The sequence below is a fragment of the Ranitomeya imitator genome, chromosome 1, assembly GCF_032444005.1.
Source record: "Ranitomeya imitator isolate aRanImi1 chromosome 1, aRanImi1.pri, whole genome shotgun sequence".
Taxonomy (NCBI): Eukaryota; Metazoa; Chordata; class Amphibia; order Anura; family Dendrobatidae; genus Ranitomeya; species Ranitomeya imitator.
In genome coordinates, this window is record NC_091282.1 from 720,587,336 (window position 1) to 720,612,446 (window position 25,111).

Sequence of the window (25,111 nt, forward strand, 5' to 3'; positions counted from 1 at the left end):
CCCGGTACGATGGGCGTCACGGTCCGGTCCAGGGCCTCCCATCTTCATAGGATGACGTCCTCTTCTTGTCTTCACGCTGCGGCTCCGGCCTCTCTGACCTTTCCCGGGCCTGCGCACTGCAGTACTTTGCTCTACCCTCATCAGGGCAGACAAAGTACGCCTGCGCCGTAGCCGCAGCGTGAATACAAGAAGAGGACGTTATCGCAAGAAGATGGGAGGCCCCGGATTGTGACGCCCATCGGACCGGACCGCAGTGGGAACACCCCTGGTTGACTATAATCTAACCTCTTTTTCTCATCCTTCAGGATACATCGGGGGCTTATCTACAGCATTACAGAATGCTGTAGATAAGCCCCTGATGCTGGTGGGCTTAGCTCATCTACCCTTCAGTAAGTAAAATACCATTATGTTTAATGTTGTGGGATCTCCTTTAGGCTGGAGTCACACACAAAGTATAAAAAAAATCGTTCTGTTTTACACGGACGAGAATCGCAGAAATTTTCCCTGAACAGTGATCTGTATGTCATCCGTGTGCAGTGCGAGGATGCGATTTTCTTGCATGTAATCATCCGCATGACATCTGTATGACATCCGTATGGCGAGATTTTCTCGCCGGCTTGCAAAATGGACATATAATGGATCCAAGGGCTCAAATATTCGTGAAAAAAATATATATATATACTAGATGGTGGCCCGATTCTAACGCATCGGGTATTCTAGAATATGCATGTCCACATAGTATATTGCCCAGCCACGTAGTATATTGCCCAGCCACGTAGTATATTGCCCAGCCACGTATGTCACAGGTTAAAAAATAAACATATACTCACCTTCCGATCCAAGGGCCCCTTGTAGTTCTGTCGCCTGTGTGCGGTGCACGCGGCAGTTTCCGGTCCCAAGGTGTGATGACGTCGCGGTCACATGACCGTGAAGTCATGGCCACATGACCATGACATCATGGCAGGTCCTTCTTGCGCAGGACCTGTGATGAGGTCGCGGCACATGACCGTGACGTCATGGCAGGTCCTTGTCGCATACCATCCTTAGTACCGGAACCTGCCGCTTGCATGGAGCGGTCACCGGAGCGTCGCGAAAGGTGAGTATATAATGATTCTTTTATTTTTTTAATTATTTTTAACATTAGATCTTTTTACTATTGACGCTGCATAGGCAGCATCAATAGTAAAAACTTGGTCACATAGGGTTAATAACGGCGGTAACGGAGTGAGTTACCCGCGGCATAACGCGGTCCGTTACCACTGGCATTAACCCTGTGTGAGCGGTGACTGCGGGGAGTATGGAGCGGGCACCGGGCACTGACTGCAGGGGAGTAGGGAGGGACTAATTGGACTGTGGCTGTCGCTGATTGGTCGCGGCAGCCATGACAGGCAGCTGGCAAGACCAATGAGCGACTTGGATTCCATGACAGACATAGGCCGCGACCAATGAATATCCGTGACAGACAGAAGGAAAGACAGAAAGACGGAAGTGGCCCTTAGACAATTATATAGTAGATATATATATATATATATATATATATATACATACACATACACACATATATACAGTATGTCAGTGACACACATACCTATCTTTGTTCATCATTTCATTAAATACATTTACATTTGACCAGCTTAATTTTTCTAAATTACCTGCGCCCCTGACAACCGATGTGCGAAAATTTCGCACAGGCCAACTAGTACTGATAAATAGGTAAATTAAGCCAAGAACATTACTATTGGTATCCATGGTACGTACCGTACGTTTTTGTTTGTTTTGTTTTTTCAAGGAAAAAGAAGAGTTAAAACCTTCCAGCTAGGAAAAAAACAACAAAGTCAATTATCTTTCTTTCTGTTGGAAGAAATATTAAAAATGCCATTTCTATGGCATGGAGGCATTGACTGTGACAGGCCACTTACAGACGTGCTGCCATTAGATGCTTCTCTCAGTAGGAGGCAAGTATTTACTAAGTGAGTGGTCCTCACACACATAGCAGCCTGGCTAGCGAATGATGGATGCCTCCCGTCAGCTCCTCCTAATTTGGAGTCAATGAGAAGTGTGGAAAAGAACAATACCCAAGTTACCACCGATGCTATGCTACGGATTGCCAAAGTGAAGAAATGGAGGCAGAGACTAATAGCAAAGTGAGAGCCTGGATCTGTACCCTAAGGAGTATACAATCTAATTCAGTGTAACGTGACAAAGTGACTTGTCCAAAGTGAAATCAACTTGGTCTGGAATTCCGCTCCCTTAGGACAGAGGCATTCACAAAGTAATTGACATGGGCCATTCTGAGTTCATGTACGATACAGAGATACACATTGATATATTTCATTATAGTTGTTTCATTGAAGATAATAGAACGCTGTGCAACAACCATGGAAAAGTTACAATGCTGGATGGTGATACTGGAAACAATGAGATGTTCTGTGGTTAGGAGACAAATTTGTCAATTCTAATGTTTATCATGTCCTCCTCTAGTATATAATCCTATTAGATTTTACTGAAAGTAAGTTTTTGAACTCCAAATGCTCAAAGTCATGGAATCAATCAATCCATGGGTCCACAATTTACAAAAAAAAAAACATTTCTACCCAAGAGGAAGGACCAGAAGCCATTAAATCCATGTATGATAGTAAATCCACCTAGTACCCAGACAGCGCTCTTCTCCCCAGGACTAACGGAATGTCAGTGGTAAGACTCCCACTAATCTAGCGAAATACAAGCACAACACTGAAAGATATTAGGGCAGATTTATCAAGACTGGCATGTATATTTACTCTAAGGCAAGGTTTGGATAATGTGTTTTCGGTGAGTTTTTGATGGTACGTATTTTTGAAAAATGCAAGTAACATACCTTACTTAATGGATGCAAAAATACTGAACAAAATCTGCAACATGAAAAACTCACCAAAGCTCATCATGGGAACTTAGCATAATGAAAAAGATCATCATTTCTTTTTTTTTCAGAAGTGTTTTACTCTGCACCAAAATACACAATAGCAACGTACTATGATTATTGTGACTTTGATGGGTTTTTTTGTTTTTTTTGCAGTGTTTTGTCCCTTTTTTATGTGTTTTTCATGCAGATTTGAAGCTTTTTTATGTGATTTTTTATAGTACAGAAACAGTCTAAACTTAGAAATTCAACAGCGTTTTTTATATGCATTTTTTTAGGCTCCTCACAAAAACTTACAAGGAAAAATGCACCTAAAAACCACACAGTTCAACAGCGTCATTAAATGCACAGTGGTCAAGAGTTTATATAAAATTCACATAGCTGTAACTGGTAATCATGGCAGATTATTAGCACAAAACACACAGTAGGAACAAAACATAGTCTATGGCCTTAGACTGTTTTAAGGTCAGGAAATTCTACCTCTTATGAGCAGGTGCAGATAGAAGTCAAAATTTATGACATTCTCTGGCATAAAGGGAATCGGTCTCCAGGTTTTTGCTATTCAGCATCACTAGGCTGCTTGCTACAGTTTTGATAAAATCACAGTTTTACCTGAGATTTACCATTTCCCTAAATGCTGAGCTCTGTATAACCCCGCCCACACTACTGATTGGCAGCTTTCTGCTTGTGTACACACAAAGCAGCCAATCAGTGGTGGGGTTATTCTGAGCTTATGAATACGGAGGACTACCTGGCAGCAGGTTTACTAGTCCTCTGGTGATAATTTCCTAAACTAGAGCAAGCAGCCCAGTAAGTGATACATCGCTGGAATCCGGATCTCTCGCTCTCTACACTATGATGCTCTCAAATAAGGTAGCAAAAAAAAAAAAGATTAGGTAGCTGCAAAAGAAAAACATGGAGAAAAACACTGCATGTGAACACAGCTTTTGGAAGGTATGGTACAGAAAAAAAATGTGCAAATTTAAATTGTGATGGGGCTAATCCTTTGTGGGCAGTTTCATCATAGATTTTGCACAAAAAAATGGCATATATTAAATGTATACACTGCTCTCGCCACATTAGAAACGTGTGGCAAAGTGGGCACATTTAGTTATGTAAATGAATCTAAGCCAAATTTATAAAATGCAAAAAAAGTCTCTCCATTAGGTGTTGTTGAATATTGGCCCATGATTCATCGAGGCCGGCTTTGTTCACACAGGTCCTGATTAAGGGGCATGCTGTACTCAGACGCGCTTGATTTATTAACAGGCGCACACCTCTTAGTGAATCAGGCGTGTATGACAAGTGGTGTCTGCTTCACCCCAAATCTAGTCAACGACTGGAGTAAAATTTCTGGCTTTAGGTCAGACAACGCTCGTCATGAATTACACCCCCCATCGCGACCAGGCCCTGCCACTATGGGAGAAACTGACATAAAATTGCCAAAGTCACAGGTCTTTGTGCAACTCTGAGTCGCTCAAAAACTTTGCGACCTTTCAAAAACCGATTTATGCCAGACTAGACAAATTTGGCTTCTCTCCATAGAAGGGAAGTGAGAGAAGCTGGAGGAGTTTTTAGTCAGCGCATGACTGTTAGCATTCAACCTCCATACATATTCACGTGACCGTATTCTTGCATTGGCAATATCATGGAATTGGGACACCTTACACTATCATGATTCAACAGTCTGTAGTCATATAGCATACCTGAAGACTTTTGTCACAAGCCTAGACAACCCTTTTAATCCTTTTTTTTATGGCTTACATTTTTTCCTCCCCAGTCTCCAGCAGCCATACATTTTATATTTTTCAATTGGCACAACCATAACAGTACTTTTTGTCTATGGAACGAGTTGTAATTTTGAATGGCACTATCCATTTTTCCATACAAAGTACTAAAAACTGTTTGTTTTTTTACCGTATTCATTCATTGCTTTCTAAAATTTTTCTTTATGTGGCCCTAAATTACACACAGCTCTGCAGTAAGAATCGAGTTAGTACAGTACAGAAGAGCTAAAAGTACAACACAGCTAACAGAGTACAGCAGAGCTAACAGAGTACAGCAGAGCTAACAGAGTACAGCAGAGCTAACAGAGTACAGCAGAGCTAACAGAGTACAACACATCTAACAGAGCACAGCAGAGCTAACACAGTGCAGCAGAAGTGAACCTTGTCTCATTGCAAACATTACAGTAGCAGTCCTCTCACAGTGCTGTCAGCTCTGATGTACTGCTCTTCCCCAAAACTGGCTGCCTGTGAGATGGAAGCTAAAGCAAAGAGAGGACAGCTGCTGCAAATGTGTTTGTAATGAGTTCAGTTCTGCTGTACTGTGTTAGTTCTGATCTCATTGAAGAGCTGTGTTATGAGACCAGACATTACATGTCTCACACTGATAACGGCCTTTTTCATTTATAATAAGCTCTGGAGGCAGATTCTCAGAGAGATCTATGTCCGGCCCAAATATCTAAACAGCTCATTTACATTTTAAGAAAAATGTGGATTGCTCAGAAATAAGGCATCGAATCGCAGATATCAATGTGTCATTTTATTCAGCTTCCTAGAACCTCCATGATCATATATACAATTTAGGAGGCTTGATCATACCAACAGATTCCCTCTAAAAGGTTTCTACAGGGTTTTCACAAATGTTTTCAGTCACTCCATGCAATTCATTTGTATTGAGTGAGGCCGCGTACGTCTAGTCGGAATGTGGCCAGATGGACGTACTACAAGTGATATGAGGATTCACAAATCTGCAGTCACACAGAGGTACTGCAGACTTTTGTGAAAAGTCAGGACAGCCCTTTTAAGCTTTTACCCTAAAGCCCTGAAATCATTCTTAAGGACCTTCCATGTACGTATCTATACCGATGTCATTGGTGCCAATGTATACTATGACTGCTGGGGTCCTTACAAACCCCTCCCAGTAATCTATAAACCTGACCCATGATGTAGAAGTCAAGTGTTGCTGCAGCAGTGCTACCCCTGTGCTGACACCCCCCTCATCCGCCAACTTGGCAAACTCGTTGATTGTGCCAGATCAGGACTAGCCTCCTTGACACTTTTCCCTCTACCCAGTTTTCTGCCACATAGCTGGCTGCCTCACTGTCCAGTAGCTAAATGTTACCATCCTCTCCTCTAAGCCAGCAAGCACCTGCTCAGTGAGCAGCAAACTCCTTTCCATAATACCTATGGATCTCAGTGTTGCCAGCCATTCATTTCCATCCAGTACCTTCTAAATGTACACAATGCAGACATCTCGCACAGCAGTATGCACCCTGACATGACTGTTCAAGGATCGCAAACATGCAACAACATGTGCATAGAAAATAAAAAGAAGCTTATAAGTAAACAAGTAAATCCAGACAAACAATAAATCTATAAACCTCTCAAGACAGAGGTGTTATACCTAAAGATGTAACACTGATACATTTGGCAAAAATTAAGGCATTGCGGCCACAAGCAAAAAGGACTTCCAAATTTCTTTCTTTTGATTGCAAAGGAATGTTCACACGTTCCTGATTTCCATCCTTCCCGCTCTTGGCAGAAAACGCAGGTCCTTTTTTTGGTCCTTTTTTGATGCGTTTTTTGATCCTTTTTTTATGCAGTTTTCTATGCAGTTAAAATGGCTGAAAATACCCTCCCTACCCCTAACCGTACCACTACCCCTAACCCCACCCCTAACCCTATTCTAACCTTAGTGGAAAAAAAAAAAAATTCTTAATTTTTTTTTATTGTCCCTACCTATGGGGGTGACAAAGGGGGGGGGGGGGGTGTCATTTACTATTTTTTTTTTATTTTGATCACTGAGATATAACCTATCTCAGTGATCAAAATGCACTTTGGAACGAATCTGCCGGCCGGCAGATTCGGCGGGCGCACTGCGCATGCGCCCGCCATTTTGCAAGATGGCGGCGCCCAGGGAGAAGACGGCCGGACGGACACCGGGACGCCGGGTAAGTATAAGGCCATGTTCACACGATCCTTTTTTTCATGCGGAATTGCCGCGATTTTCCCGCTGCGGGTCCGCAGCTGTTTTCCATGCAGGGTACATTACATTGTACTCTATGGAAAACAGGAACTGCTGTGCCCACAATGCGGAAAATCAAAAAAAAAAAACGCGCTGAATAGCTGCGGGAAAAAAGAAGTACCATGTCACTTCTTTTTTCGGAGCCGCAGCGGTTCTGCACCCATTGACCTCCATTGTGAGGTCAAACCCGCAGTAAAACCCGCAGATGAAAAAAATATCTGCGGGTTTTACTGCGGTTTGTGGTGCCGAACCGCTGCAGCAGGAAGTGCGGGGAAGCGGGCGGAAGTGCGTGGGCGGAGTGTGGCTGCCCCCCCCCCCCCCGTGCTCCGATCCCGCCCCCCCCGTGCTCCAATCCCACCGCCCCGTGCTCCGATGCCCCCTCCCAGTGCTCCGATGCCCCCCCCCCCCCCGTGCCCTAATCTCCCTAAATCTATAAACCTCTCAAGACAGAGGCGTTATACCTAAAGATGTAACACTGATACATTTGGCAAAAATTAAGGCATTGCGGCCACAAGCAAAAAGGACTTCCAAATCTCTTTCTTTTGATTGCAAAGGAAAACCTAAAAATGGCAAAATGCAAAAACTAATTAAGAATTTATAGTCAGTGAGATGATGGTTACTGGTTTCTATTCGACAACAGTTACTTTTACTATTGCAATTATTTTTGGCTAGTACAAGAATGAAGACACAAACAGCAAGCGGATGTCATCCTCTCCTCCCTTTGTATCACATTCCAATGTCGGCTCGGAGGCCGTTAGCCGCGAATAGCTCCCAATTTGATAATTACAACCAAGCAGCTCGTTATGCCAGGAAAACCACACTGACTCCCTCATGCACCTTTTAGTTACTGGTATAGGCTTGGCCCGTTTGCCAGCTTAGCTAAATGGACCCTGAAGTGCAAGCTAATGCTACATGATATTAGCTTCCTCTTCAAATACTCTAGATGAGCAAACACAAGCTCAGCCGATGCCAACATTTTTCTGGCAGCAGAACAGAGAAGAGTTTCACTCTGCAGCTCGGAGATTATCACGGAGCACATAACCCATCGCTTTCATAGTGTCTGAGCCCTGCCAGAGTGGCTACCTCAACAAAAGCACTAGCCATTGGGTGCAATCTGCATAAGAACACTTAAAATGCCGAGCCTCGCTGTTAACCCTTCTGCTTCAACTGCAGATATGACAAACTAAAAAAGATTTTTGCTTTGCAAAGTAGCATTGAAATAAAAAATTTTTTACAATGACAGCCATGAAATGTTAGGGTGTGTTCACAAGTAGCAGATGCTGCAGATTTACTTTCCGGACTTGTGTGCAAAAAATCTGCAGCAAAGTGGGTAAGTTTTCTAAGTGTTGCAGACAAAATACAAGGAGTGCAGATATTAACTCAGTAGAAAGTTAAAGGAGTTTGCCGACCTGTATGCCGGCCTGTATGTGACTGCAGACTTGTGAATCCTCACACTGCGTGCACTGCATGCTGCGAAGGATTCTGCTAGTATATGATTTGCATACTGTCATGCCGCCAACTCTCTCGCCGCTTCCTTCCGACTCCCGCTATACTTACCGTCCTGCGGCATACCGGTGCGCTCCTGCTCATCCCCCGAAGTCTGCTGCTCTCCGTCAGATGCGCGCGTGCACTGGCTTCAGCGGCGCACGCGCACGCTTCCCGTCCTGATCTCGGCCGCTCCTTCCAGCTCCCTCTATGCTCCTGGAGGACCCTGACCCGGAAGGTACTCCGCCGCTCTGTTTATCAGTCCGCCTCTTCCTCCTGACAGTGCCTGACTGTCATTTGTATTTTTTCAAGCGATTCCGGCTCCACGTCTCTCTGCAGTCTCTTTCCTCAGCTTGTCTGCTCTGCCCTGTGACCTGTGTTACTTTGCTACTCTGCCCATTGTCCTTATCATTGTCTTTCTCTTTGCTCTCTTCTAGTGCCCGTCTTCCTGTGCCTCCATCCAGTCCGTGTTCCAGTGTCTTCACATCCGTGTTCCCGTTACCCCACCGTTTCAACCTGTCAGTGTCTCCTACTTCTCCGTGTTCTTATGTCTCAGCCGTAACTGTCTGCATCGCAGTCTTGTCCGTTTTCCCGTGCTCATTCCGTGTCATTCTACCCTCTTGTCTTTCCTTGCTCCCGCTCACATTCTCTCCGTCCCTGGGTACCAGCTGCCATGGCAGTAGTCTTCCCTGGGCCTGCCCCTGAGGCTCCCTGTATAGGGGGTGGTCCACCAAGTCTACTCGCCCTAGGGAGGTTCGCTGTCATGGTCCAGTGGGTTCACCTTTGGAGTTCCTCCAGCCCATACACATATATGTGACCACATGCAGACTAGAAGTGTGCAGCATCGCTTAATGCAAGTATATTGATCGAGGCTGCACATGTCTAGTCTGAATGTGGTCAAAAGAAAATTTCATACTTGTGCTTACATGCGGCGACACCGGAGAATCCTTGCACCGCTTAGTGTGCAAAATGTGCACACCCCTTTTAATTCCTTCTGTAGACTTTCACAAATTATACCCTATACAAAGCACCCACAGCAAATTCTCAGCAATATTTACATGTAATGCTGTGGATCCATAACAGACTTTTTTCTGTGTGCACCTATCGGCAGCAAAAATTCAAAGTGACATGAAACAGTATAGAATGGATTCATCATAGTGACTATGCCAGAATTAATTTGCTTTAACCCCTTCATGACCGGAGGTATTTTCGGTTTTGCGTTTTGGTTTTTTGCTCCCCTTCTTCTCAAAGCCATAACTTTTTTATTTATCCATCAATATGGCCATGTGAGGGCTTATTTTTTGCGGGACAAGTTGTACTTTTGAACGGCACCATTGGTTTTACCATGTCGTTTACTAGAAAACGGGAAAAAAATTCCAAGTGCGGTGAAATTGAAAAAAGTGCAATCTCACAGTTTTTTGTTTGGCTTTTTTACAAGGTTCACTAAATGCTAAAACTGACATTATGGTTCTCCAGGTCATTACGAGTTCATAGACACCAAACATGTCTAGGTTCTTTTTTATCTAAGGCTACGCTCACATTTGCGTTGTTGGGCGCAGCGTCGGCGACGGATACCGACGCATGCGTCATGCGCCCCTATCTTTAACATGGGGGGCGCATGGACATGCGCCAGTATGCGTTGTAATGCGTTTTGCGACGCATGCGTCATTTTGACGCACAAGACAGGGCGCAGACAACGCTACTTGTAGCATTTTCCCTGCGCCAAATTTCCTGATCTTTACTATCTTATGACAACGCATGCGTCACAAAATGCTGCGTTGTGTATATGCGTTGTTGGTTGCGTCGCCGACGCTGCGCCCAACAACGCAAATGTGAACGTAGCCTAAGTGGTGAAAAAAATTCCAAACTTTGTTTAAAAAAAAAAAAAATTGTGCCATTTTCCGATACTCGTAGCGTCTCCATTTTTCGTGATCTCGGGTTGAGTGAGGGCTTATTTTTTGCACGCCGAGCTGACTTTTTTAATACCATTTTGGTGCACATGCGATCTTTTGATCGCCCGTTATTGCATTTTAATGCAATGTTGTGGCGACCAAAAAAACGTAATTCTAGCATTTTGACTTTTTTTCTACCTACGCCGTTTAGCGATCATGTTAAAACTTTTTTATTGATAGATTGAGCGAATATGTGTATGCGTGATTTTTTGTTTTGTTTTGTTTCATTTTGAATGGGGCGAAAGGGGGGTGATTTGAATTTTTTTTTTAAAGTTTTTTTTTTTTTTTTTTTTTTTTACTTTTGGCATGCTTCAATAGTCTCCATGGGAGACTAGAAGCTGTCATAACCCGATTCGCTCAACTACATACAGGCGATGATCAGTTCGCCTATATGTAGCTGAATTACTTACTTGCAATGAGCGCCAACCACTGGGAGGCGCTCACAAGCCGGCAATGACAACCATAGAGTTCTCCAGGGGACCTCTGGTTTTCATGCCAACCAACCAGTGACTCGCGATCACGTGACAGTCACTGGTGGGCGACGTTCCGGCGCGATTGCCAGAAATGCATGTTGAAGGCCACTTTCAGAATTGCCGGTGGCATTTTAACGGGTTAGTAGCAGCGGGTGGATTGCGATTCCAACCGCGCCTGTTCCGGGCACATGTCAGCTGTTCAAAACAGCTGACATGTGCCGGGAAAGATGTGGGCTGACCACCAAAGCCCACATCAAAGGTAGGGAGTCCGACGTGGGCAGACTATTATTATTCCCAATGTTGGAAAGAGGTTAAAAAGTTCCACTTTTTTTTGGCACAATGCAGAGCTGTGTAAAACTTTCCTGATTTTTAGTATTTCCACACCAGTTTTGGATGGGATGGGGAAACAAATCCACAGTTCATCTAATTCAAGATTAGATGAGTTGTTACATCAGAAATCTTAATCCAGTCTCTGACTGACCAAGGAGGGGTAGAGGGGGAAAATTACTTCATGTGATCTAGACTCTATGTCTCTTAATACATGCTAGAACTGTGATGACAGAAAAAAAGACTCGCACATCCAAACTAGTGTGAATAGGTGCATACCAGGAGCAGCTACCTCCATACATAAATATACAAAAAAGGTTGCGCTCTATCGTGCAAAAGCATGTCTAATATGAAATATATGAAATATGAATAGCAAAATGGCTTTTTTGCTATTCATATTTCATATATTTCATATTAGACATGCTTTTGCACGATAGAGTGCAACCTTTTTTGTATATACATCCTAGAACTGTGTTTGCCTTTTTTGCTGCTGCATCACACTGTTGACTCATGTGCAGTCTGTGATCTAGTAGTATACCCAAGTCTTTTTCACATGTGCTGTTGCTTAGTTCTATTCCTCCCATTCTGCAGATTTAATTTTCTTCTTTTTTGCCCAGATGTAGAATCTTGCATTTCTCCATGTTAAATACCATTCTATTTGTCACTGCCAATTGTTCAAACTTATCTAGATCCTTCTGAATCCTTTCTCTGTCTTCTCTAGTGTTAGCTATCCTTCCTAGCTTTGTATCGTCTCCAAATTTGATTAGTTTACCTTCAGTTCCCTTATCTAGATGATTTATAAAAATGTTGTACACTGGGGCATAGAGAGAGCCTTCTGATACTCCACTTGAAACGCTATTCCAATTGATTGTGCAACCATTTATCAATACTCTTTGAATACGATCACTGAGCCAGTTATGAATCCACCTAACCGTAGCCTTGTGAATCCCATACTTGGCCATTTTTTCAATAAGGATAGTACGAGATACTTTATCAATTGCTTTGCTGAATTGAAGATATGCTATATCTACCGCATTTCCCTGATCCACCCAGTCAGTGATGCCATCATAGAAGTATATTAGATTAGTCTGTCATGACTTGTTTGCTACAAATCCATGCTGGCTCTGGTTAATTACTGTATTGTTATCCAAGTACTTTCATACACACGGTTTAATAATTTGTTCAATTCCAAAGACATACTGATAGGGAATTTAGATTGTGAGCCCCATCGGGGACAGCGATGAAAATGTGTGCAAAATTGTAAAGCGCTGCGGAATATGTTAGCGCTATATAAAAATAAAGATTATTATTATTCTTTCCTGGTATAGAAGTAAGGCTCACTGGCCTGTAATTGCCTGGCTTTTAATGAACAGATGTCATCGGACACACTTACCAGGGGAATCTCTCCTTCAGCTGCTTCATGCATTGCCTCGTGGGCCTTAGAGTAGTAATGAAAAGGGCAATCTCATCATACTGCGCTTTGCTGAGCTTCATCTCTGTGGTGAAGAGGAACATGGGATAAGCTTCAATCAAAAGATATTTTGTGACAAAAAAAAAACAGTAAAAACAGTGCACAAGTCTTCGTTCATAACATAAATGTTATCTAAGCTTCACCTACAAAATAAATATCAAATGATTACGTATAGGTTTTTAATTACCGTATACACTCGAGTATAAGCCGAGATTTTCAGCCCAAATTTTTGGGCTGAAAGTGCCCCTCTTGGCTTATACTCGAGTCACGGTCGGTGGTGGGGTCGGCGGGTGAGGGGGAGAGAGGTCTGAGGCATACTTACCTGCTCCCGGTGCTCCTGGCGCTCCCCCTGCCCGTCCCACGGTCTTCGGTGCCGCAGCTCTTCCCCTGTTCAGCGGTCACGTGGGACCGCTCATTAAACTTATGAATATGGACTCCACTCCCATAGGGGTGGAGCCGCATATTCATTCCTCTAATGAGCGGTGCCAGTGACCGCTGACAGAGGAAGAGGCTGCGGCACCCGAAGACCAGCTGTCCGGGAGAAGGAGCGGGATGCCGGGAGCAGGTAAGTATTACATATTCACCTGTCCACGTTCCACCCGCCTGGCGCCGCTCCATCTTCGCGTCCTCTTGCAGTGATTGTGCAGGTCAGAGGGCGTGATGACGTATAGTGTGCGCGCCGCCCTCTGCCTGATCAGTCAGTGCGGAGAGACGCCGAGACGGGATGCTGAGGAGCTGCAAGCAAGAGAGGTGAGTATGGCATTTTTATTTTTTTTATTGCAGCAGCCGCAGCATTATATATACCGGTAGCACAGTTTTATATGGCACATTTATGGGGCAATAATGAACAGTGCAGAGCACTATATGGCAAAGCTTTCTATGGAGCATCTATGGGGCAATAATGAACAATATGGAGCATTATATGTGGCACAGCTTTATATGGAGCATCTATGGGGCAATAATGAACGGTATGGAGCATCTATTTTTATTTTTGAAATTCACCGGTAGCTGCTGCATTTCCTAGGCTTATACTCGAGTCAATAAGTTTTCCCAGTTTTTTGTGGCAAAATTAGGGGGGTCGGCTTATACTCGGGTCGGCTTATACTCGAGTATATACGGTATACATTCCAGTATGAATGCAGGCAGACCATGTGTTTGTGTGTGCAGCTTTATACACTTAATTATTGGCAGCTCTGGTTTCAATAATATTTGTCGCTTTATTTACAAGTTTTATCATAAACATATACACTTTGTGTTTCTAGTGTTAATATTGGTGCTGAGCAATTTCTTTCTTCTCTTTTTATAACAGTTGAAACTGTGCATACAATATGACAGATTGACTTTATTAGCTCAGTAACAGAATATGGAGTTCTAAAACTTCAAAAAGATATTAAAGGAGACCTGTCAGCAGGATTGTGTACAGTTGCCTACAGTGTCAGGTCGACGCCGTTTTACTAATTAATCCCTTTCTGACATGTGCTGTAATAGTACGCACATATCGGATTTCCCCTCTTTGGTGCGGGCTCCATCGCTGAGCCCACACCTTTTCAGGAACAGCTGGCATGTACCAGCAACAGCCGCAAGTGGAAACGCAATCAAGCAGATGTTGTTAACTAGTTAAATGACGCTGTCAATCTCTGACAGCGACATTTAACTCATGCTTACAGGAAGCGTGTCACTAATTCCATCCTTCGGTGACCCCGTCTGTAGCAGACCTCTGTGGTTGTCATTGCCAGATTGCTATGAGCGCCTGCAACTGCGCAGGCACGGCCAGTGCCATTTTCACAAAAGTTTTTTTTTTTGTTTTCTTTTAGGAATTTAGCAATAACATCAAAGAAATGAGTTAAATACACATTATAGATGTGATCATGCTTCAGCACAGGTGCCACCGCTAGCACCTGCCTGCAGAAGGGGATTTTCTATTCAAGATTTATATTTATATATATATATATATATATATATATATATATATATATATATATATATATATATATATATATATATATATATATATATATAAATTTTGTCACAATTCATGCTTGGATCTGTGGCAGATCTGGTTAACTTCAGATTTAGACCTTTATTCCTTTCAGGTCATCGGGGGTTAATGCAGTTTTTCCCCGGTGGCCGCTGGTGTAATTCCATTGCAGCTTGTACTGCTGTTGTGGGTGGTGACCACTCCCACCTTCCTTTAAAAGGTCACCTGGTTCATCAGCTGACTGTTGGTTATACAGGTCCTTTGGATACCAACCTTGCTGGAATAGGAGCTTGCTGAGTGCTGTTCTACAGCTGAATACTCATTCCTGGTGCCTTACTCTGCTGTGCGGTGCATTGCAGCAGAGAAAGCTAAGTGTGGTGTTTATTGTTTCTTTGTCCCTTTGTTGTTTGTAACTTTCCCAGTGTTGTATTAGTGCAGCAGTGGGACCAGTTCTCTCACCTGCCAGTTCCCTATATAGGGATTAGAGCAGGGCAAGTGAGGGACTAGGTATCCAGGTCGGCGACGGGTTGAAAGAACCCAAATAGGGACGGTAGCAAGATCAGGGCACAGCCTCAGGTGAGTTCAGGAGGTGCCCATTCCCCGTTACCTACCGACAGGGCCCACCGTTGTTAAAGTGTCCCTGGTGTACCCTTATGTGTTTCATCGTTTTGTGACCGACCACCCGCCAGGTCGTGTCACACCAGGACAGTCACAGCGTGACATTATAGCCAACCATCCCATTTTTTTTTTCTGGTGAGCTATGGCTCAAATGCAGGGCTTTGCCCAACTGCTTCAGACCCTCACTGATGAGTTTAAGGTGCTTCGTGGTGAGGTGGTGCAGCAGCTGCAGCAGTTGGTGGGGTTTTGGGCTTCGGCCCAGGTACATGCTCAACCAGAGCCCAAGATACTGTATCTCTTCCTGACAGGTTCTCTGGAGGGAGAGATACATTTTTGTTTTTTCAGGAAACCTGTAAACTATACTTCAGGCTCCGCCCTTGTTCATCAGGGAGTGAGGAACAGCGTGTGGGGATTATAACCTCCCTTCTCAACCCCTTAACGACCGCCGATACGCCTTTTAACTGCGGCAGTTAAGGGTACTTAAACCACAGCGCCGTTAATTAACATCGCTGTGGAAAAAGTGAATAGCGCCCCCCAGAGTCGGATTTTCTCTGAGGTCTCGGTTGCCGGGGATAGCCGAGACCCCAGAGAACATGATTCGGGGGGGGGTTTTACCGACACCCGAGTTGCAATCGCTGGTAATTAACAGTTTACCGGCGATCGCAAAAAAAAAAACCGCAATTTCCCTTTTAATTTCTCTGTCGTCCGATGTGATCGCACATCAGAGGACAGAGAAATGGGGTCCCCGATAGCCCCCCGATACTCACCTGTCTCCCTCGGTGATTCTCGTGGCTCCCGATGGGTGCCGCCATCTTTTTCTGGCAAAAAGATGGCGGGCGCAGTGCGCCCACCAGCCGGCATCGGGAGGATCTTTGGGGTCTCAGCTGCCGGGGGTAGACGAGACCCCAAAGAACATGATCGGGGTCGGTTTTTACCGACCCCTGTTTTGCGATCGCCGGTAATTAACTGTTTACCGGCGGTCGCAAAAAAAAAAAAAAAGCGATTTGTCATTCTCTGTCCTCTGATGTGATCGCACATCAGAGGACAGAGAAATAGGGGGATTCGGGGACCCTATTATACTTACTGTTGTCCCTGGGTCCTCCTGCGTCCTCTACTGCCCGACGGCTTCTTCATCAGGAAAGAAAATGGCGGACGCATGCGCAGTGCACCCGCCATCTGCCGCCATCGGCCGGCAGGAGAGAGCAGTTGGGGCTAAAATTAGGGTTAGGGTTGGGGCTAGGGTTAGGCTTCTTTTACACTTGCGTCAGCCCGATGTACCGACGCACGTTGTGAAAATTGTGCACAACGTGGGCAGCGGATGCAGTTTTTCAACTCATCCGCTGCCCAGTCTATGTCCTGGGGAGGAAGGGGCAGAGTTACGGCCACGCATGCGCGGAAATGGCGGACGCGACGTACAAAAAAAGTTAGTTATATTGAACGTTTTTTTTGTGATGGCGGTCCACCAAAACACAACGGATTTAGTGCATGACGGACGCGACGTTTGGCCATCCGTCGGCAATACAAGTCTGTGGGCAAAAAAAGGCATCCTGCGGGCACATTTGCAGGATCCGTTTTTTGTCCAAAACGACGGATTGCGACGGATGCCACACGACGCAAGTGTGAAAGTAGCCTTAGGGTTGGGGTTAAATTTAGGGCTAGGGTTAGGGTTAAATTTAGGGTTAGGGTTGGGGCTAAATTTAGGGTTAGGGCTAAAGTTAGGGTTGGGGCTAAAATTAGGGTTAGAGTTGGGATTAGGGTTTGGATTAGGGTTGGTATTAGGGTTAGGGTTGCATTAGGGTTACGTTTGGGATTAGGGTTAAGGTTAGGGTTGGGATTAGGGTTAGGGGTGTATTGGGATAAGGGTTAGGTTTAAAACGACGTAGTATACAGCACAGAGCCACGTAGTACATTGCACAGCCCACGTGGTATATTGCCCAGTCACGTAGTATATTGCCCAGCCACGTAGTATATTGCACAGGCCACGAAGTATATTGCCCAGTCACGTAGTATATTGCCCAATGACGTAGTATACAGCACAGAGCATATTGCCCAGCCACGTAGAATACAACACAGAGCCACGTAGTATATTGCCCAGCGACGTAGTATACAGCACAGAGCATATTGCCCAGCCACGTAGTATATTGCCCAGTCACGTAGAATACAACACAGAGCCACGTAGTATATTGCCCAGCGACGTAGTATACAGCACAGAGCATATTGCTCAGTCACGTAGTATATTGCACAGCCCACGTAGTATATTGCCCAGTCACGTAGTATATTGCACAGCGACGTAGTATACAGCACAGAGCCACGTAGTATATTGCCCAGTCACGTAGTATATTGCCCAGCTACGTATGTCACAGGTTAAAAAATAAAAAATAAACATATACTCACCTTCCGATCCGAGGGCCCCTTGTAGTTCTGTCGCCAGCTTCCGGACCCAGGGTGTGATGACGTCGCGGTCACATGACCGTGACGTCATGGCAGGTCCTTCTCGCGTAGGCGCACAGGACCTGTGATGACGTCGCGGTCACATGACCGTGACGTTATGGAAGGTCCTTCTCGCGCAGGACCTGTGATGACATCGCGGTCACATGACCGTGACGTCATGGAAGGTCCTTGTCGCATGCCATTCTTAGCACCGGAGCGTCGTGAGGAGCGGGAAAGGTGCCAGAGGGTGAGTATATGATGATTTTTTTTTATTATTATTCTTTTTAACATTAGATCTTTTTACTATTGACGCTGCATAGGCAGCATCAATAGAAAAAACTTGGTCACACAGGGTTAATAGCAGCGGTAACGGAGTGAGTTACCCGCGGCATAGCGCGGTCCGTTACCGCTGGCATTAACCCTGTGTGAGCGGTGACTGCGGGGAGTATGGAGCGGGCGCTGACTGCAGGGGAGTAGGGAGGGACTAATCGGACTGTGGCCGTCGCTGATTGGTCGCGGCAGCCATGACAGGCAGCTGGCGAGACCAATCAGCGACTTGGATTCCATGACAGACAGAGGCTGCGACCAATATGAATATCCGTGACAGACAGCAGGACAGACAGACAGAAAGACGGAAGTGACCCTTAGACAATTATATAGTGTGTGTGTGTATATACATGTATATGTGTATATATATATATATATATATACACACACACACACACACACACACACACACACAGTATATACATACTAGATGGTGGCCCAATTCTAACGTACCGGGTATTCTAGAATATGTAGGTAGTATATAGCACAGGCTACGTACTATATTGCACAGTGACGTAGTATATAACACAACCAAAGTAGTATATAACAGAGCTACGTAGTGTATTGCACAGGCACGTAGTATATTGGTCAGCCACGTTGTATATAGCAGAGCCACGTAGTATATAACATAGCTACGTCGTGTATCGTAGTATATTGCGCTGCCACGTAGTATATAACAGAGTCACGTAGTATACTGCACAGTCGACGTAGTATATAACAGAACCGACACAGCCACATAGTATATTGCACAGCTTCGTAGTATATAGCACAGAGCACGTAGTGTATTGCACAGCCACGTAGTATATTGGACAGTCACATTGTATATTGCACAGTCACGTTGTATATTGCCCAGCTACATCGTATATAGCAGAGATGTAGTATATAACAGAGCCCACGCAGTATGTAACACAGCCCATGTAGTATATAGCAATGTGGGCACTATATGCGTGGTTAAAGACTTAAAATAAAAAATAAACATATACTCACCTTCCGAAGGCCCCTTGAAGTCCTGGCGCCTGTGTGAGGTGCATGCGGCAGCTTCCGGTCCCAGGGTTGGTATGAGCGCAGGACCGGTGATGACGTTGCGGTCACACGACCGTGACATCATGGCAGGTCCTTCTCGCATAGCATCCTTGGCACCGGAACCTGCCGCTTGCACTGCCGAGGACAGGGCGCGATGTCGGAGGGTGAGAATAACCTTTTTTTATTATTATTATTATTATTATTATTTGTAACATTAATCGTTTTACTACTGATGCTGCATACGCAGCATCAATAGTAAAAAGTTGGTCACGCAGGGTTAATAGCTGCGTTAACGGAGTGCATTACACCGCGGTCCGTTAACTCTGGCATTAACCCTGTGTGAGCGCTGACTGCAGGGCAGTAAAGCAGCGGCCATTTCGCTGCCAGACTATGGCCGTCGCTGATTGGTCGTGGCAAAACGCCCATGACCAATCAGCGACTTGGTTTTCCATGACAGAGGCCGCGACCAATGAATATCCGTGACAGACAGACAGACAGAAAGACAGACAGAAGTGACCCTTAGACAATTATATAGTAGATATATAATATTCATTATATAAACTAGGGGGCAGGTAACTGAGGGATCAGTGACTTGTCAGAAACCATACATATGATTACCTAGTCGGACCACATGAAGACCCCCCCACAGGCCGCCCCAAAGCAGGAGTACTGAGATAAGAAGAGACTGCTCACACTGTTGTCCGCCCTGTCTATCTCATCTAATACTTTTCCAAAAAAGTTGAGGCAGCACAGCAAATCCAAAGTTATAAAGTGCTTTTTAATAGCCCATGTGGCAACGTTTCGGTCCTGGGTACAGACCTTTCTCAAGCCTTGTTTGGAAAAGTATTTACTACGATTGGTATGTACCTGTGAAGCGTCTCCACCCTACCTCTTAACTGTGCTGTTTTTTCTATATATTTTTTTTATCTAATACTGGAGATACTAGAAGTGCTGAGACAAAAATAGGCTGCTAACACTGCTGTCTGCCATGTCTATCTGATCTAATACTGGAGATGCCAGGAGTGCTATGGTAAGAAGAGGCTGCTCACACTGCTATCCACCCTGAATATCTGATTTAAAACTGGAGATACCAGGGGTGCTGAGGTAATAAGAGGCTGCTCACACTATCACACCATATTGCTATTATAAAATCCACTGTTTATATTAACAATATTACCTTTTATCATGTTGTAGCAGCACATCTTCAGTGCTGGATCCAGCTCTCATGGGGTTAATCAACAACTTCCTTTCTCCTGAATTATTGTGCTCTAATACTACAAGTTCCATGATGCATTGCACAGGCCACTAAGCCTGAACTTACCACACCCACTCCAAAACACACCCAAACCCCTCCCTCCTCTATCTTCAAAAAGATTTGTGATGTCATTTCTGTTCAACCTCCTCTTTTACATTTGTCCAACCCACACTCCATTACACACGGATGGATGGATGGATGGATGGATGGATGGATGGATGGATGGATGGATGGATACAGAAAAAAATGGAACAGCACAAAACCTATAGGCGGGTGCACAGGCATCCCCAGCAAAGCATCCATTACTTCCATGCCCCAATCCAGACAGAGAAAAAATGAAGGCAGCGCTCATTTTTGAGAAAGGCTCCTTGTGAGCCGAAACGTCGCCACGCCATGTGGGTCTGAATAAAATTCACGTTTTTTTTCACTACAAATCTATGGAGTGCTGCCTTCATTTTTTCTGTCTAGATAGATAGATATCTATATATCTGTCTATTTCCATAAGTTTGGGCACCCCTATTAATCTTAAGCTTAATGTTTTATAAAAATTGATTTGCTTTTTTTGCAACAGCTATTTCAGTTTCATATATCTAATAACTGTTGGACACAGTAATGTTTCTGCCCTGAAATGAGGTTTATTGTACTAACAGAAAATGTGCAATCTGCATTCAAACAAAATTTGACAGGCGCATAAGTATGGGCACCCCACCAGAAAAGTGACATTAACCCCTTTACCCCCAAGGGTGGTTTAAACGTTAATGACCGGGCCAATTTTTACAATTCTGACCACTGTCCCTTTATGAGGTTATAACTCTGGAACGCTTCAACGGATCCCAGTGATTCTGACATTGTTTTCTCGTGACATATTGTACTTCATGATAGTGGTAAAATTTATTTGATATTACCTGCGTTTATTTGTGAAAAAAATGGAAATTTGGCGAAAATGTTGAAAATTTCGCAATTTTACAACTTTGAACTTTTATGCAATTAAATAACAGAGATATGTCACACAAAATACTTAATAAGTAACATTTCCCACATGTCTACTTTACATGAGCACAATTTTGGAACCAAAATTTTTTTTGGTTAGGGAGTTATAAGGGTTAAAATTTGACCAGCAATTTCTCATTTTTACAACACCATTTTTTTTTTTTAGGGACCACATCATATTTGAAGTCATTTTGAGGGGTCATATGATAAAAATTAACCAAGTGTGACACCATTCTAAAAACTGCACCCCTCAAGGTACTCAAAACCATATTCAAGAAGTTTATTAACCATTCTGGTGCTTCACAGGAATTTTTGGAATGTTTAAATAAAAATGAACATTTAACTTTTTTTCACAAAAAATTTACTTCAGCTCCAATTTGTTTTATTTTACCAAGGGTAACAGGAGAAAATGGACCCCAAAAGTTGTTGTACAATTTGTCCTGAGTACACCGATACCCCATATGTGGGGGTAAACCACTGTTTGGGCGCATGACAGAGCTCGGAAGCGAAGGGGCGCCATTTGACTTTTCAATGCAAAATTGACTGGAATCGAGATGGGACACCATGTTGCGTTTGGAGAGCCCCTGATGTGCCTAAACATTGAAACCCCCCACAAGTGACACCATTTTGGAAAGTAGACCCCCTAAGGAACTTATCTAGATGTGTGGTGAGCGCTTTGACCCACCAAGGGCTTCACAGAAGTTTATAATGCAGAGCCGTAAAAATAAAACAAATTTTTTCCCACAAAAATTATTTTTTAGCCCCCAGTTTTGTATTTTCCCGAGGGTAAGAGGAGAAATTCGACCCCAAAAGTTGTTGTCCAATTTGTCCTGAGTACGCTGATACCCCATATGTGGGGAGGAACCACCATTTGGGCGCATGGGAGGGCTCGGAAGGGAAGGAGCGCCGTTTGGAATGCAGACTTAGATGGAATGGTCTGCAGGCGTCACATTGCGTTTGCAGAGCCCCTAATGTACCTAAACAGTAGAAAGGCCCCACAAGTGACCCCATATTGGAAACTAGACCCCCCAAGGAACTTATCTAGATGTGTTGTGAGTACTTTGAACCCCCAAGTGTTTCACTACAGTTTATAACGCAGAGCCGTGAAAATAAAAAATCTTTTTTTTAGCCCCCAGTTTTGTATTTTCCCAAGGCTAACAGGAGAAATTGGACCCCAAAAGTTGTCCTATTTGTCCTGAGTACGCTGATACCCCATATGTTGGGGTAAACCCCTGTTTGGGCACACGGGAGAGCTCGGAAGGGAAGGAGCACTGTTTTACTTTTTCAACACAGAATTGGCTAGAATTGAGATCTGACGCCATGTCGCGTTTGGAGAGCCCCTGATGTGCCTAAACAGTGGAAACCCCCCAATTATACCTGAAACCCTAATCCAAACACATCCCTAACCCTAATCCCAACAGTAACCCTAACCACACCTCTAACCCTGACACACCCCTAACCCTAATCCCAACCCTAACCCTAACTGTAGCCCCAATCCTAACTGTAGCCTTAAGCCTAGCCCTAACCCTAGCCCTAATGAAAATGGAAATAAATTTTTTAAATTTTTCCCTAACTAAGGGGGTGATGAAGGGGGTTTGATTTACTTTTATAGCGGGTTTTTTAACGGATTTTTATGATTGGCAGCCGTCACACACTGAAAGACGCTTTTTATTGCAAAAAATATTTTTTGCGTTACCACATTTTGAGAGCTATAATTTTTCCATATTTTGGTCCACAGAGTCATGTGAGGTCTTGTTTTTTGTGGGACGAGTTGACGTTTTTATTGGTAACATTTTCGGGCACGTTACATTTTTTGATCGCTTTTTATTCCGATTTTTGCGAGGCAGAATGACCAAAAACCAGCTATTCATGAATTTCTTTTGGGGGAGGCGTTTATACCGTTCCGCGTTTGGTAAAATTGATAAAGCAGTTTTATTCTTCGGGTCAGTACGATTACAGCGACACCTCATTTATATCATTTTTTTTATGTTTTGGCGCTTTTATACGATAAAAACTATTTTATAGAAAAAATAATTATTTTTGCATCGCTTTAGTCTCAGGACTATAACTTTTTTTTTTTTTTTTTGCTGATGATGCTGTATGGCGGCTCGTTTTTTGCGGGACAAGATGACGCTTTCAGCGGTATCATGGTTATTTATATCTGTCTTTTTGATCGCGTGTTATTCCACTTTTTGTTCGGCGGTATGATAATAAAGCTTTGTTTTTTGCCTCGTTTTTTTTTTTTTTTTCTTACGGTGTTTACAGAAGGGGTTAACTAGTGGGCCAGTTTTATAGGTTGGGCCGTTACGGACGCGGCGATACTAAATATGTGTACTTTTATTGTTTTGTTTTTTTTATTTAGATAAAGAAATGTATTTAGGGGAATAATATATATATATTTTTTTTCATTATTTAGGAATATTTTTTTTTTTTTTTTTTACACATTTTGAAATTTTTTTTTTTACTTTTTTACATTGTCCCAGGGGGGACATCACAGATCAGTGATCTGACAGTGTGCACAGCACTCTGTCAGACCACTGATCTGACATGCAGCGCTGCAGCCTTCACAGTGCCTGCTCTGAGCAGGCTCTGTGAAGCCACCTCCCTCCCTGCAGGACCCGGATCCGCGGCCATCTTGGATCCGGGGCTGGAGGAAGCAGGGAGGGAGGTGAGACCCTCGCAGCAACGCGATCACATCGCGTTGCTGCGGGGGGCTCAGGGAAGCACGCAGGGAGCCCCCTCCCTGCGGGAAGCTTCCCTGCACCGCCGGCACATCGCGATCATCTTTGATCGCGGTGTGCCAGGGGTTAATGTGCCAGGGGCGGTCCGTGACCGCTCCTGGCACATAGTGCCGGATGTCAGCTGCGATAAACAGCTGACACCCGGCCGCGATCGGCGGCGCTCCCCCCGTGAGCGCCGCCGATCGCCCTGGACGTACTATCCCGTCCGTGGTCATGGGGGCCCACCCCACCTCGACGGGATAGTACGTCCCATGTCAGAAAGGGGTTAACATTAAAAACGCATGCTTTTTTTTGTATGCGTTTACGCGTTTTTGCAACGCATGCGTTTTTTTCTGCATGCGTTGTGTAGCAGAAATGCAACATGTAGTATTTTTAGTGGCTTTTTTAGCAGCGAAAAAACGCATGCTTTTTTTGCGGCAAAAAAATGCATTGCTGTCTATGTAAACGCATGCGTTTTTAACCACATGCGTCTGCGTTAAAAAAAAACAAAAAAAAAAACATAAAAACACACTGATAAACCACCCCACACCATAAAATTGATAAAGGGATCCTACCCCTAACCCTAATCCCTTTAAGGGTAGGGTTAGGGGTAGGGTTAGGGTTAGGATCCCTTTAGGGGTAGGGTTAGGATCCCGTTAGGGTTAGGATCCCTACCCCTAACCCTAACCCTACCCCTAACCCTAACCCTACCCCTAACCCTTTCTGTTTATAGTGGGTTTTTTACTTTATTTTGATGATTGGCAGCTGTCACACATATATCTGCATGCGTTTAAAAAACGCAAACGCATGAAAAAACGCATGTAAACGCGTCAAAACGCCACGTTTTTTTCACATGCAAAAACGCATGCATCAAAAAAACGCAGCGTTTGCACGCGTTTAGGCTACGTTCACATTTGCGTTGTGCGCCTCTGCATCGGCGACGCAATGCACAACGCAAATAAAAACGCACGCTAAAACGCTGCATTTTGCGACGCATGCGACCTTTTTTGCCAAAATTTGGACGCAAAAAAAATGCAACTTGTTGCGTTTTCTGCGCCCAACGCTTGCGGCAAAAAACCGCATGCGTCGCACAACGCAGCACAACGCATGTCCATGCGTCCCCCATGTTAAATA

General features: G+C 44.2%; 1 protein-coding gene across 2 annotated transcripts in view; it reads right to left on the reverse strand.

Annotated features, from left to right (window-relative positions):
* The window catches only part of CDIN1 (CDAN1 interacting nuclease 1), a 626,145-nt gene that overhangs the window by 584,565 nt on the left and 16,469 nt on the right, over positions 1-25,111 (reverse strand). For both annotated transcript variants that reach the window (XM_069732509.1, XM_069732508.1), the window contains exon 2: positions 12,559-12,661. In XM_069732509.1, coding sequence (XP_069588610.1) covers positions 12,559-12,659 — 101 coding nt within the window. In that variant the 5' untranslated portion in view covers positions 12,660-12,661. The remainder of the gene's footprint in view (positions 1-12,558; positions 12,662-25,111) is intronic.